Raw genomic sequence first — 15,339 nt, 5'->3', positions numbered from 1 at the left:
GCTCATGTGCAACAAGGCGAGACCAAAATGTCATCTTTTGACCAAAGAAGTTAAAGCCGATATCCCACCATCCCAAAGTGAAACATGGTGGCAGCCGCATCACTCTGTCTGGATGGTTTTCTTTAGAAGAGACAGAAGCTGACCAGAGGGAAAGATGGATGGAGCAAAAATAGAAGGAAACCTTTATTTGATGCTAAAGAGTTAGCATGTTTTACTCAACTAGCTACATTTTTGCCTGCTGATGAAATCCATGTGCTTAAATGATCCAGTGCAAGTCTAAAACTGAATTTAATTGGTAAAGTGTGCCAACATTTTTAAAATTAATCTTTTCCATTCCCCTTTTGAAACCGGGGCTACACTTTGTACTTCCTAGCTGTGCTAAGCTAAACGAGACCTACCCTAGCTAAATTGCAGCCGTAGCTAAACCGTTTGAATTCAAGGTGACTTTACAAATAGATTGTTCATGTAAAACGGAAGTTTTTCCTGTAATATGTCAAAATGTGAAACAGATCCAGAGGTATGAATACTTTTGAGAGGGACTTCAAGAACAGTGTGCTTGGAAAACAGTTGTTTCCATTCCTTTTTCTTCCCCCCTGCCTTTAAACTGATGTAATGTTGGCACTGCCATGCATTTTGAAACAGCTTACAAAATGCCTAATCTTGTACTTTCCACAATTGTTTTCTGCATCAGGCTCATTCTGAAACCAGTGGTTTATTTCACCCTGATAGCCTCTCTCTCATTTCCCCTTCCCCCCCCCCCCACCTTTGGACCAAAATCCACTGAAGCATGCCTGTGATAAAAGATAATAAATACAACCTGACAGCTGCTATTTGTCCGAATTCTGAAACATAATTCATTGATTGAAGACAAGAATTTGTACTTTAAGTACGACTTGGGAGTTCTCGTGCCGTGATTGCACTTCCTCAAATATCACATCATCTCTGTGTAATTATTTGGTCCGTGTTGCATTTTAATGCGGCTGAAGGCTACACACGCGTGACTTCAAAGACTGAAATGATGGATGACGAAATGTTCAGATTGTTACAAGTTGTTGTAGCAACACGTCCTGCATTTGTTTAATCATTAAGTGGAATTAATAATAATAATAGCACAGTGCTCTTTGGTCTTGCATCAAATCTGCTTGACCATTATTTCAGCAAAAATTGAATTTGAAAGTAAAAGAAATGTATGATTTCTTATTCATTACTGCCATCTAGTGGTTCAAAAAAAGTCAAAAGCAGCACAGAAAATCAGAACTAAACACATACTTAGCAAGATATTTAGTTTATTTAATAGGATTTTCACTTTTTAAACATTTCCAAACATTATCCGTCTCTCGTGTTTTATTTTTACTCTTCTTCTACTCCATATCCAAGTCGTCCATTTCAATGGTCACTTCTTTCTTGAACCAAGGCAACTGCGGGGGAACGTATGGGTCAAACGTCCAGCGAGGATACGCTCTCTTGTACAAATTCATTAGGACGGTGTCCTGGGAGCGAAGCTGATTATCAAATACGCATTTCATGTGACCGTGAGTTCCTGAAACGATGAAGCAAAAAATATTTAGAAGTCCCATTGGCGAGAAGCGTTTAGAAAACGAGAAGAATTTGGCCGTTTCCTCACCTAGAGCATCCTTGATGTGGCCTCTCCTGCCCCATTTTGTCCGCAGCTCCACCGGTTTGAACCACATGATGTCGTCTGTTGCAGGAACGAACAAAAACAATAAAGTCTAGCAGAAACACATGCTAGCTTCTCTGACAGCCGTATTGTCTTCATCTGAAACCTTAAAGAAGTTCCAAACTACAGCTGCCATGTTCCCTTTATATTACGCTGCATTCACATGGTGTTGGAAGTTTCTAGTTAGGGAGTCAGTATTTAATGTTTTCATTTCTGTAACGCAGTAATAAGTATAATATCACTTTTAACTATTATTAATATAACAGAGTCGCTCCCTGACGTGAAGGAGTTTTCAAATTATTTATTTTCAATGGGATAGATGTTTTTTCCAATTACGCCAACGCTGCTTGAACGTAGGCCTGTCGCAATAAGCAATGCATCGCATAATAAATTAAAATAAAGTCAATGATTTCCATCAGCATGATTCTTCATTTTTTCTCTTTCTACCAAAGACAGGATGATAAGTCCTCAACCAGCCCTTTTTTGGAGAACAATTTTGTTTACAAAGACTTCATAATCCATTTTATTTGTTGTTTTGGATATTTTAAATGTCTTCCAGTTCCAGTGTTAAATATTCATTAGAATTGAAAGTTTATTGATCTTTCAGAATGTGTTCTTGCACTATTAGGCCATTACTATTATATTACTTCAAAATGCTGTGAAAAACAACAATATTATCGTTTATCGCAATAACTTCTGGGACAATTTATCATCCAGCAAGATTGATTTCGACAGGCCTACTTGAATTGTGTGAATGTCTCAGGCTGGAATGGGAGCGCTTGATTAATAAAGCCACGCCACCGAATGTGTTAACGGTGCTAACCGTTATATCGGACGTTGTCATTTCTTTATACTGGGTCGATAATTATCGTGTCTATAATTATCGTGCACCCCTAAAATCCAGTAAATATTTCTGCAAACGGCGTACAGGAAAGAGTAATGGGCCGTCTTCTCACCTCTGTTAAAGAACATGTAGCGGACGACGGCTGAACGCCTGTTGATTTTGAACGGGTGTCCGCTCAGCACGATCCGCTTCAGGACGACGCGCTGGGGGTCGCAGCTGAGCAGGCTGCCTGTAGCCACCAGGTCCTGGACGCCTGCAGAACACACAAAGAAAAGCAAACGACAACTCAGAGCGACGCTAGACGAGCCGACGGGAGTGAACTTGAAGACTGAAATTCCAGGAGAACACAGAAATGACTTGAATAAAAACTAGTCGATGATCTCACCGTCATTTCTCTGTTTGAAGAGCAGCACTCCCGCAGGGGGGAAGGTAATGGGGGCATACACCGACACCACGGTGGGGGCATCCGGCCTCAGGAAGCGCTCCATCTTATGCTTGTCAGCTGGAGTACAGGACAATACTTTTGTTATACATTTGCCATTATGTAAAGAAATAATAATAAAAAAAATGTAAGGGAACAGATATATAGAGGTTTGCAAAATTATTCTATGGGCTGTGCAGACATTTTTTTTTTGCACAAAATCATTCTTGGATCATGAGATTTTAGGATGAGCTGTTTTAGGGCTTTGTCACTTTAAATTTAAATAAGCTGCTGCTGGCCACGCCTCCCAACTCAACAGTAAGACTCACAAGTGAGAAGCAGAAGTGGAGCCTCCTGCACGACCAGCGAGAATGCAGCAAGTGCCTTCTTGTAGGTCAACAACTAAACACTTCTTTTTTCCAGCAGCCATTGGACAACAGTAAAACCAGCTGAAGCTCCACTTGGGTTGCTAGGTAATGGGGCTGGGCTTCGCTGGGGTTGCTAGGTGAAGGGCAGTGCCTGCTGATTTGTGACATTTTGGAAACCGCTCATTTTCACCAAAAAACATCGACTTATTGCCAAAAATGAAGGGTAAGGTGATTTTTTAAAAAGTCTTTGTGTTGTTTTTAGAAGCAGTAGAAACACAAGAAGTACAAAAAATGTGCAAAATGTGATTTTTGCATAATACTTCTACTTTATCAACAGATGTTAATTTTCACCTTGTTGCCGTTTCAGGAGGTGGAAGGATATTTGTTTGATCATGTGACAGTGATCGAGATGCAGCACAGGATTATGGTGTGTTTACCTGAGCAACCTTGCCAATTTCTTATTGCACGATTGATTGATTTTCTAATATCTCTCTCAATGATTGGATGACAAACCGTCTTCAGTCTGGCGCATCGGTCTGTATTTTTTGAAAGGCTGTTTTCTTTTTCAGAGACTTCAAGGTCCATTTTATTTGCAGTTTCGGTTGTTTTGTTTATTTAGTTTGGATATTTAAAATGCCTTCCAGGTCCAGCGTTAAATGATTGTTAGAAATGAAAGTTTATTGATCCTTAAGAGGATGGAATTGCATTATTATGCCATTATATTCCTTGGAAAATGTCTCAAAACAACATTATGGTTTATCGCAATAACTTCTGGAACTGTCTTGCAAAATTTGTTTTTGTGACATCATAGATTTTTTTTTTATAAATAATTTCAGTATTGCTGTGGAAATATACACTACAATACTTGCAGTTGTAAGTACAGCAAAAAGATTGAAAAAATAATGGACTTTTTAAAAATATGTTCTACTTTGTTGGTCTGTCACATAAATTCCCAATGAAACACATGAAGAACTGATGCCATGAGACGACAAAAAATGTGGTTAACATTTAAAACTTCTGCTTGATGACTAAATATCTCACCTGTAGTGTGCTGAGAGAATATAGGGGAGGCCCGAAACCTTCGAAATCCACAGTGGAACACCAGTTCCTCCTTGGTCTTGATTGGCTCTGTGTTGCTGGGGTGCCTCTGCACCAAGAGGTGCATCACTGACATCTGTTCCAAGCGGGAAACAATTCATAGTGAGTCCAGAAAGCAGCACGCCGCGCAGTCTGCGACTCCGACGGATACGATACCTTCTGCTCGTGCGGCAGCAGAGACACCAGCACCAGCGGCTTGCCAGACTGGACGCTCTCCATGACGGAGAAAGGAACGTCGATGATGTGCAGCGTGACGTACCAGCCGTCCTGGAGGCAAGGACACGCGGTCAGAAAGGAAAGTTCAAACTAATATTTGTTTTTAACTTACAGACAAGTGCTGTTTTTTTTTTTTTGTTTGTTTGTTTTTCGATACCATGGCTCCGTCCTCATCGGCCGCAGCCTCCGCCAGGATTCTACGGCGAGTGCGTTCGAAGCTCTGGAACTGGAATATGCGTGAATAATCCAGAGGCAGGTTCTCCATGGGGTCCCAAGGTGAGGAGCGGAAACTTTTCAGGCCCCTGTAGCGCTGAAATCTGTGGGATGAGTCAACTGTTATTGTTTTTTTTTTCTCTTTTTTGTGTTTTTCTTTTTAAAGTACACCTCCTCCCACATGAAAGGTCGCTGACCTGATCCTAGCTGGAGCGTCGAGGGGCGTGTCCACCTCATCAGGAAACAACTCGTGCGATCGCGCCTCCCGGTAGCGCTTCAGGCCTTCTTCTTCTGCTGCTTCGTCCATGTTGTCGTCGTACCGCTGATCTGCTCCACCTCTCTCTGTCGAGCACATCTCCTCCTCTTCCTCCTCCTCTTCGTCCTCCGAAGCAGCTTGGGAACCAGTCTCCTGGGCAAGAAGGAGGCGGAGCAAAGAAGGATTGAATCTAAAATACTAACCGCCCGCCGATGCTTTTATCGTTTGACGTTTTGCGGAACCATGAAAGGAGAAACAAAACAGTAAAAACGAGGCAGATGACCATTCACAAACCAAGACTTTATTCGTTTTAGTCCAGACACGTATTCTATTTAACGGTAGGGCCAAAAAGATTAAATTGGCTTAATCGTGATGAAATGATTAATGAAATAATCGTCAACTAATTTAGCAATCGATTAATCATTAACTGGACGATTTACAGCTAAAATCAGCTCCTTTTTTTAGCAACAAACAGGCAATTTGCAAAAAGAACAACGCAGTGTAGTAACAGTGCAGTAATTAAGCCAAAACTGTACAAAAAATATACAAATTTTGAATTTAAGATAAAAAAGAAATTTTCTTGTAAATGTGTTCTACTCAGAACTCCTTAATTTGATGTTTTAGCGCCTTTTAACCCACTTCTTGCTATTCGATTATCAGTTAATCCAAAAAAGTAATCAACAGATCAGACCAACACTGTAATGATCAAGATTTCACTAAATGAATGCTGTTATTGCATATTAGCCATAAGTGCTTATCTTCTTATTTAAATATAAGAATTTAATTATTTGCTTGTTTTCGTCTTGTGATGTATTTAATGTTGTAAAAAATATGGGTTAAGTGATGAAATGAAACATCTGCGGAATGTGGCAATGTTTTATCTGATTAATCATCAAATTACTTGATAGAATAGTCGATTACTAAAATAATTGTTAGCCGGAGCTCTGTTTAAAACATTTTTTTCTATTTTTAAAAAGACCCTGTATCCATGTCCTTCGATTTCATGATCATGCATTCATTTATGTTAATCTATCTCTTTAAATCCCTGCAAAATACATCAAAACTTGTTCTAATGTGCCAAAAAATGTGAACAGCTTCAAAACAGGATAAATACTTTTGCAAACTTAGCTTCCTAACCAGACCAAGTGTAGTAACTGGGATTGTTTTATTGCCAGTGAGCAAGCTGTGTTTGTTTGTTCAGAGCTGTTTGTGCAGTAGCGCTTCCTGAAGTCTGTGTTGATGTATTGGACGTTCTCAATAGATGGAGTAGGCATGAATGGGACTCAAAATGCCTTTTATTTCATGGCACGGCCATCTCAAACTCTGAAGTCCAAATAGGGTTCAGCCTTCCTTGGGAAGTTCGGCTATTTTCATACAGTTTGCGTCCGGATTTACGAAAATGGCAGGATGAGGACTGTATGAATAGTGAAGAGTGCCAAATTACAATAAATAACTTCTAAAAAGAATGACTAAAATGTGTCAGAAATGTTTTTTTTAAATATAAAAATAACTAGACATTATTATTTCAAACAGAAACCGTGACACCCGATTGGCTGCTTCAAACAGCATCGTGGAAGAAATCACTTCTCTGGGTCAAATTCTTCGCTAGACTAACTTTATTGACATAATTCAATTGTTTCAGTTTTATTTATCACAAACTGGGTGAGCAACTCTAGCTTCTATATCTCTAGCTTGGTCTAAAATATCTCAAATAAGTTCACGAATGAGCGTCGGCCAACGATAGCCGGTGTTAGCTAGTTAGCTAACGTTGATCCTGTCTGAAGTCTGTGGTAGCCTGACCACAGTAAGCTCTCTTGTAGATAAGTTAGAGATATTTCAGGCCAAACTAGGGATACAGAGGCTGGGGTTGCTCACACAGAGTTTGTAATAAATAAATTACAACAATTTATTGAAGTTATTTCCAAACCTACAATAAAAATACTAACAGAGTCATAGCTAGCATGTAGCAAGTTGACTTGGCCCGCTGTCTGAAGCAGCCAATCGGATGTCAGGGTCTCCATAGAAGCAGTCCTAATCCTGCCCACTGAATTTGACAACTAAAGTTGACAATTTAAATTAATTCAATTTGTGCTGAAGCACAGGAACATAAAATATTAATTAAATCATGAAATAGCTACATCTAATTTTTAAAAATAACATAAAAACATTTATTTGAAGTGCATATAATTAATTCTACATTTATAACCAGTTTTAAGAAATTAATGACATATTTAAGTAATTATTTCTTAAGTTATTTATTTTAATTTGGCACTCTTAACTTGTTGGAATTGTTGCTTTGCATACACATAAATGGAGGACTCTGCCAAGGATGCAAAGCATGGACAGGACTTGAGGCATCCTCCCTTATCATAGACCTTACTTCCAGTTGCGCTGCATGTGTGGGAGGAATGACTCATCAGCAGTCGCTCACATGGCAAATCACAGGAGAAGTGTGACACATGAGACGAAAACACACAGCATGGGGTTGATTCACAACCTCTCCAACATCCTCGCCGCAGTAATAATAATCACTGTCATTTGAAGTGCCCCTTCGCCTATTGTTACCCCGTACGACCTACGTATTCCTGCTCGCTAATGCCGACATCAAATGGACGCGATTAACAATTACGGGTCGTAATGAGCCCTTTTCATAAGGCCAGCTTCCCCTGCTCCCCCTCCGAGCTCCGACTTCTTTTCAAACGCCTCTGGAAACAAATAAATGCTCGACCCCTCCCTCCGTCCAGACAGGAAGTTCGGTTCACAAGACAGGAAGACAGGAGGCTTCTCTCGGGACTCTGGCTCCAAACACTATTGTTGTGATGTGGCGAGCAGCCTGGCACTGCAGGCTGGAGACGGACACAGAAAACAAACAGTGCCTCTCAGCAGAGAGGTGCACTGTCCGTGGGTCACGTATGCACCGCTCGGCCGTTTTGCGACTTCGCCACCGTCCCGGTCGCCATCAAAACGATTGCGGCGTCTTCCAAAAGCGATCTTGACCGTTGGACTTTTTGTGATTTGTCACCCCACAGACACAAATTTATAAAGTCTTTGACTCGTACGACCAATTGAAAGAGTAGTGAAAACATTTCCTCACTCATCCATGGCAAAGGATACCTGGATTTGGTTTTGAAATATCTAACAATAAGAGTGATGTCGTTTGTTCACTCGTGTTCTCTAACAATCCTCTGAGGCCTCCACAGCATAACTGGGTTTATGCTAAGGTTAAGTCTTAGCAGTCAGGTGATTCTGAAGTTGGTTGCATTGTATTTTTTTTTTTTTAGGTAAAGAAGGATGAATGCAAATGAACGCCACACTTCTCTCTGGAAACCTTTTCCTTCAACATCATAACTATATCCAATCCTAACTGTCACTATAGCTGACATGATAGCTAGAAGTGTAACTCAGGTAGAGCGAATGTCAGACAAACAAAGAGTGGTGAAGCTCGTTACCTGTTATGATACCCGAGACATTTTTCCTTATTAGCCATCATTAAGGAAAAGAAGATTGGCAAAAAAAATATACAAGAAAAAAAACATCCACCGAGTCATACATCTGGTTCGTGACGTTATTTGTGGGAAGCCACGTAGAAATTGACATTAAAGTTCAAAGTTCGCATCTTAAAAGAGTCCAAAAAGGGGCGTGCTGTGGTGCAGTGGCGCAGGGGGTTAGCACGCCCCAAGTTTGGAGGCCTTAGTCCTCGACGCGGACGTCGCGGGTTCGACTCCCGGTCCCGACGACCTTTGCCGCATGTCTTCCCCCCTCTCCTCACCCTCCTTCCTGTCTGCCTACTGTGGAAAAAAATACGAGCCACTAGTGCCGCAAAAACCCTTCGGAGAGAAAAAAAAAAAAAAGAGTCCAAAAAAGTAGCACAAAATTGCTTGTGCAAAACGTTTGAGTTTCATATGAGTGGGGAATTCTTTTTATTTGTTTGTTCTTCAATTTCTTTTTGGCTATGTGGTGGTCTTCTGGTGTCTGTTGAAATGTATTTTTGAGAATTTAGCATGATTAAAGGTTGATCAAGGCATTTTCTTGTTTTGGTTGTATTGGATAAACATGGTCAGCTAATCTGCCTCGCTCAGACATCTTTCGTCGGCACAATTTGTGGAACATGCAAACGGACAAATATAATCTGTGGCACCTTCTCTGGGCTTTAGACCCAGGGAATCCAGACAGAAGCGTTACAGTTACACCGTCGAACACTATTGCATTCAGCTGCTCAAGAAAGCAGCCGCAGGCATTTATTCATCTTTTAAATTTTTTTCCAGACAGCATTTGGGTTTTGGAAATGGAGTAAACTCTGTGATGCCGTCTAAATCCTCTGGGTAAAACGTGACTTAAGAGCATTTTCCCCGCTGACAACATTTAGCTTTTTTTTTTTTATTTCCAATTACTTTTCACCAAAATTTCTTTGGTAGCAGACCAGCTCCTCCGGATAAAGGGTGTTTCACTTCTGAACAAACTGCGAATGCCGATTGGTCAGTCGGTCGCAAAACCCACTGGACTGACTGACACGTGGCATCATGTCAATGTAAAATATAAAACAAACAACAACAAAAAAAAGCTTAAGGGCTGCGAATATAAGGCAACGTGATAATAAGCTAAACTGTTACTAAGACAAAATGCAACAGGAAAAAAGCTGGACTATTTATGTCATCATGAATAACATTCAATTGTAATAACTATATTTGCTATTTAAATCCAAATGAGCATTTACTTGAACAACTTAAATCTGTCATCGGTCAGCTTACCTGAGAGTGATTCTCCTCATCCTCTCCATCCATAGCTTCATCCATTAGGTCATTGCCATCATCATCATCATCATCATCACTGCTTTCTTCATCTGTCTCCTCCTTCTCATCTTCATTGATGATCCATGTGGCCTGGTAGTCAGATGTTCCCTTAGGAACTTTCATCACACGCTTGTTCTTTCTGGCCTCTAAGCAAAGAAACGAACATCCAGGAGAGTAACGTGTTACCCTGCAGATAATACCAAATGCTTTCATGCATGTGTAGGCGTATTAGTGCTTTTCAGAAAACTGAAAATTTGATCTAAAGTAGCTCCGATTGATTCCTGAACTTTTACGATTCATTACAAATCAAGATACTCATGTCTTCAGTGATTTTTATTTTATTTTTTATCTTAATTTCCCCATTTCCTCACCTTCAGCGTCGAGCAGCTCTTGTTCTGTCGGCCATGTCTGCTCGCCATCCATGGGATCCACCTCCGCCTCCGCCTGCAGACTCTCCCGGCTGGACGGGTCTGCCTTCATCAGCACCCGCACCGGGGCCTCGTTTTCATCTCCGTCCTGCAAACCACAAAACGACAACGTGTTACGCTGACGGCAAGATTAAAGATGTTTTAACATTTACTTTTTCTGTTGTTTTGCAGGATGAAGCTGAACCGTGTCGTGTTGAAGGAGTCTGGAGGAGTTGAGCGAGGGAAGCTTTTCTGTTCTGAATGCAGACATTTGCTCACACTCTTCAGCGTTTTTGTGAAAAAGGTTTGTGCAAACGCCATATTCCTAGTCGAAGTTACCATACTGTGAGAATCTAACGCTAAAATGAATGGTTTCAGCATTTAAGCATTATTTTTTAAATCAACACACATTTAATTACTATACCTCTGATTAACATTTTAAAAAAAACAAAAATAAAACATACATTTCATTCACAGAACAGAAGATTATTCAAATGTAGTTTTGAAAAATGTGCAAAACTTTGGAGCTCCACATTCCTGAACAAATGTGGAAAATGTTTAATGAATTTATTTTAATTAATTAAAAGGATTTTTTTTATGGCCCATCACAAGAGAAACACAAAGTAAGAAATTAATAACTCTCCAATAATATAACTTTAATTCAGTTGTCCATAACTGCCTAGTTGCAAAATAAAAGACAGTTAATATAGATAAACTGATATGACAAGTATTTCTTTTTAAACCGTTTAATCATCACCCTGCTACATTTATTTGATCAAAATTCTTGATGTAGACCATGATGCCTGTGGTTTAACATTTACCTGCATCTCAACATCTCTTCCCCTTCCAGGTTTTGTCGCTCTGACTGTGGTCAGGTTGAGGGGCAGAGGGTCCGGCGGAGCGTCGATCTGACTCAGCTGAAAGTCCCCGTGCCCGCTGATGTGCACCAGTCTGTTGGCGTGGAGGGCACGACCTCGGACGTACCCGGACACGCGCAGGGTCCCCAGGCCGCTGGGCCCGCCGCCGCCACTCCCTTCCACAGGGCCATTTGGCGTGAACGCCACGCGCTCAGCCAAAAGATGGGAGCGTCTGGAGCGGAAGCCCAGCTTTCGTTGCCTCTGGCTTCCCAGGTGCCTGAGGAGGAGGGTGGTGTCTTGATCCGAGTCCAACGGGAAGAGGCGGCTGTCCGGGAAGCGGACCTCCGTGATCTTTGACAGAGCTTTTCTGAAATCGACCCTCTTCTTCACTGAGATGTCAGACAAACCCTGACACACCAGAGCTACACGGGGAGGAGGGGTGAAGGGAGAGATTTAGGAGAAATAAAATCTCGGAAGACAAAAACCAGGAAAATAGTGTCAAATTTTCCACATATTGTACAAAAAATGGGAACCAACCGTGGCTGGGGAGGCCCTGAGCGAAGAGACAAGACAGACAGTGATCTCCGTAAGTGTCCCAGCCTTCAGTTGAGTCCAGGACAAACACCAGGCTGTCTGCAACCTTGGCAACATCCAGCAGGGAGTGCATGTCATCTGGCCAAAGAAACAAGAAGAGCTTGAAAATTGGGGGGAAGAAAACCTGAAACTATAGCTATTCTGAACTATACTTTTATTTTATTTTAAAAAGTTTGCAGAGTTGAGCAAAACATAAATAAAAATTGCAAAAACTTCAAAAATATTCCCACAGTTTGTACTGTGCAGTCTTCATTTCCATTTCATGAAGAAACTATTGCAATAATAGTTTAAAAAATGTAAAAATATTAGAAATGCACAACCCAGTTTGCCAATAATCGGAACAATGGTCATGTCGATCCATAATCACCTCTAATTAGGGATCGACACCCCAAACGGGAAAATTATTAGTCTTTTAAACAATGTAGAATTCCCCATTTATTAAATCCATCATAACAAAGTACCCCAACCATATTCAGCTTCTGAACAAACCAACCAGCAGCATGAACTTTGAGACTGTTTAAGTTCAATAAAACACAGAAGGGGAAAGTAAAACTAAAAATGGCAAACAATTTTGATTAATCTTGGTTTTCTTCTCAATTTTCCCAGAAATATCAACATCTAGTAAAAGAAACTGCTATATATTCTGTTTTTCTTCATTTTAAAACTAAAAATATAAGTAAAATATTGCTTCTTTAAAAATTATAATAGCTTCTCAATGGTAGGTATTTAGCAATCATTTTAACAGTGTTTTTTTTTTCCAAAAGGCAATATAACATTTTGCAACTAAGTGGCATAAATTGCCTTCAGTTCACATTGTAAAGTAGAAGAAAGCAACAAAGAAAGAAGAAAAATCCTCTCTCAAAGTATTTTGACATTTAGCAAATAATAGATAAAAAAAAGATAATATTGTTGACACCAACTGACCTAAAACAGGCAAATTTTGGTTTGATTTAACGTGAGAGAGTGAGGAAAAAACATGATTATGTGCTTTGTTATACAGTATATGTAAATTCCCAGCCTCAACTAAAATAAAATACAAACACCTAAATATGGGATTTCAGATCATATACGATAATCTCTTATTAGTGGGAATTTTAAGCTGTCACAGTAGAAAATAGGCAGTACAAAATAAGAGAAAAACAACAGAATAAAAAACAGTACACTGTTGAAGAAATACCAGACAAGCTAAACTAGAAATATACTACTTCATTTATGCAACTTTTTAAAACCAAACTTTTGATTTTAAAAAAAGCACAACAACAAACATTCAACAAAACGTACCTGTGCTCTGGTTTAGAAATGTGAACCTCTGTTTGAAGCGAGGCATAATCAGCCCGAAACTATCTCCGACGCCGCTGACGCATCGCTCCAGGTGCGCCACGCCCCCGGCGCCTTCTCCACGTAGCAGCTTGCTAACCGCTCCGGCGTCGGCGTTGGCATGCAGGGACACCACGGCCACCAGGTGAGGGGGACCGTCCCTGCTGCCGAGTCGTCGCTTTTCCGTCAGAACCTACGGGGACAAAAAAATAAATAAATAATAATTAACTTTTGCAACACAGGTCGGAAATTTTAGATATTTTGTTCTTCACGTGGATTGAAATGACCTGGTCTTTCTTCGTTTTCCGAAGCTGATTGGCTTTATGTCGTCTGTCCATCTTCCTCAGCTCTTTCCTCTGTTTTTTAGTAAGGGTCATCACTGACACCCTGCCTGGGAGGAACACGGGAACAAGGACGTTAAAGTGACAGAGTTCTTTTTAAAATCAGGAAAACTGGGGGGACAAAAGGACAAAGGATGTGAAGTTCTAACTAGGCCTGTCGCAATAAGAAATAAATCAATCGACCGCATGATAAGTTAAAACAAACTCAATAATTTCCACCTGCGTGATTTATCGTTTTTCTCTTTTCTCTCCTTCTACCAAAAACTGGATGACAAAAGTCCTCAGTCTGGTGTTTTGATCTCAACTACTGCTTTTATTTGTTGTCTTGTTTATTTATTTGCGGTATTTAAAATGTCTTTCAGTTCCAGTTTTAGACATTTGCTACAATTCAAAGTTCATTGATATTTGAGAATGTGTTCTTGCTTTATCGTGCCAATATCATCATATTGCGTGGTTTCAAAATAACAATCTTACGATTCATCGCAATAACTTCTGGGACAATTTATCGACCAGCAAAAAATAATTATAGTGACAGGCCCAATTACAACTTTGCACTCACTGCGCGTTTTCTGTTGAGTGGTTAAATATCAAAAGGGCAAAAGTAAAAAAAAATCTAATCAATAGCAGTCCTTTAAATAATGAAAATACTGTACAATCTCACATTAATAACACACAAATCCCGTTACTTATTGGAAAACGAAAACAAATGCAGCAAAGAAAATCCGAACACCCGCAGGACACATTTACAATGAGATTTTCCAAATTAATATATTAATGCGAGTTAATTTTAGATCGCACTCAAAAGTAAAACGTAAAAATGTAACAATCATCTCAATTTCTTCTTCAACTCTACGCAACAGAAGAGTTTCAATAGATTTATTTGTTTATTTTCTAGTTTATGGAAAAAATTAAATACGAGTATTAGTTACAATGAGGAAAAGTGAGAGTTTGCATTTTTATAAGTACTGATGCAAATACTGACCATGTATTTGATCATTGGCTGCAGAGAACAGATCGCCGTACATTTGACTGTAACTCTCACACAGCTGCACGTAGATCCGGCGGAGAACTTTGAATATCCCGAAATGACCCGAAGTCGGACTAAAAACTGATGTCATGAACTATCTGACCGAAACGTGCGTTATCTTGTCCTCTCAATCCCTTCAGACTGCAGAACACGTGAGTCAATCAAAGCAACAACCACAAAGACACGCAACGACATCTGTAACACTTCGCCGCGGAACAGGGCCTACCTTTGTTTTCTCTTTCAACTTCACCTTTCGTCCTGTGTTTGCCATGTTTGTGTCCCTTATTTTTCTGTTTGTAAACGCCGGCTCTGTGGCCTTGTTGTTTTTCTTCATTCGCAGCCATTTTCGCCATGTGCGAAGGTAAGCTAATCGACTTCCTGACGTCTCTGACGTCACCCCGGAGGCGTGTCCTCCAAAGTGATTTCATTCTTCAAAATAAAAGCCTCTCAACTGTGCTATTCTAGCACAGATTATGTCGTCTTCTCCTGTTTCTCGTGAACATTTTAAGATGAACCAATTAAATTTAAATAGATTTCATATTCAAAATAAAGTTCTCAGCTAATCTGTTGGGATACTTAATAAATGGGACATTTATTTCTATTAATGTGAGCACATACTTCGACTTTACCCCTGGTACGCCTACATTTCCACACTGAGAGACACTAAAGACTGTTCTGTTCGTTCTATTCTATTCTATTTATTGTTTGGAAAACTTATATATCTGCAAGTCAAATTTTAAACTTAAATTTTAACCCCTTTCTGTTCAAAAGCTGCTCCTGCCAATGCCGTCAAATATTTCAAGGCGTTTATGGTTAAAACCAGGATAAAAGCCAGCCAGTTCCGTGAGCTACACTGACATCTACTGGCCAATCAGGGCAAGTGTAGAAGAGTAAATTGTATGGTTGATAATT

The 15,339-nt window shown here is 40.0% G+C and overlaps 1 protein-coding gene across 2 annotated transcripts; it reads right to left on the bottom strand.

The window, feature by feature from the left end:
• Positions 1-627: 627 nt before the first annotated feature.
• Positions 628-14,823, bottom strand: tsr1 (TSR1 ribosome maturation factor). 2 transcript variants are annotated; one of them, XM_032545867.1, is made up of 15 exons: positions 14,654-14,823; positions 13,347-13,450; positions 13,024-13,252; positions 11,686-11,820; positions 11,113-11,570; positions 10,256-10,400; positions 9,843-10,030; positions 5,036-5,247; positions 4,783-4,942; positions 4,566-4,676; positions 4,353-4,485; positions 2,908-3,024; positions 2,635-2,775; positions 1,625-1,699; positions 628-1,540 (listed from the first exon to the last, which is right to left on the bottom strand). In XM_032545867.1, the coding sequence occupies exons 1-15, from the start codon at positions 14,778-14,780 to the stop codon at positions 1,362-1,364; spliced, it is 2,514 nt and encodes an 837-aa protein (XP_032401758.1). In that variant the 5' UTR covers positions 14,781-14,823; the 3' UTR covers positions 628-1,361. The 2 variants fall into 2 exon arrangements, with proteins under 2 accessions (XP_032401758.1, XP_032401759.1); XM_032545868.1 differs by having other exon boundaries at positions 13,347-13,446.
• Between the last annotated feature and the right edge of the window lie 516 nt (positions 14,824-15,339).

The sequence above is a fragment of the Xiphophorus hellerii genome, chromosome 18, assembly GCF_003331165.1.
Source record: "Xiphophorus hellerii strain 12219 chromosome 18, Xiphophorus_hellerii-4.1, whole genome shotgun sequence".
NCBI lineage: Eukaryota > Metazoa > Chordata > Actinopteri > Cyprinodontiformes > Poeciliidae > Xiphophorus > Xiphophorus hellerii.
This window is presented reverse-complemented; position numbering and strand designations above follow the sequence as displayed.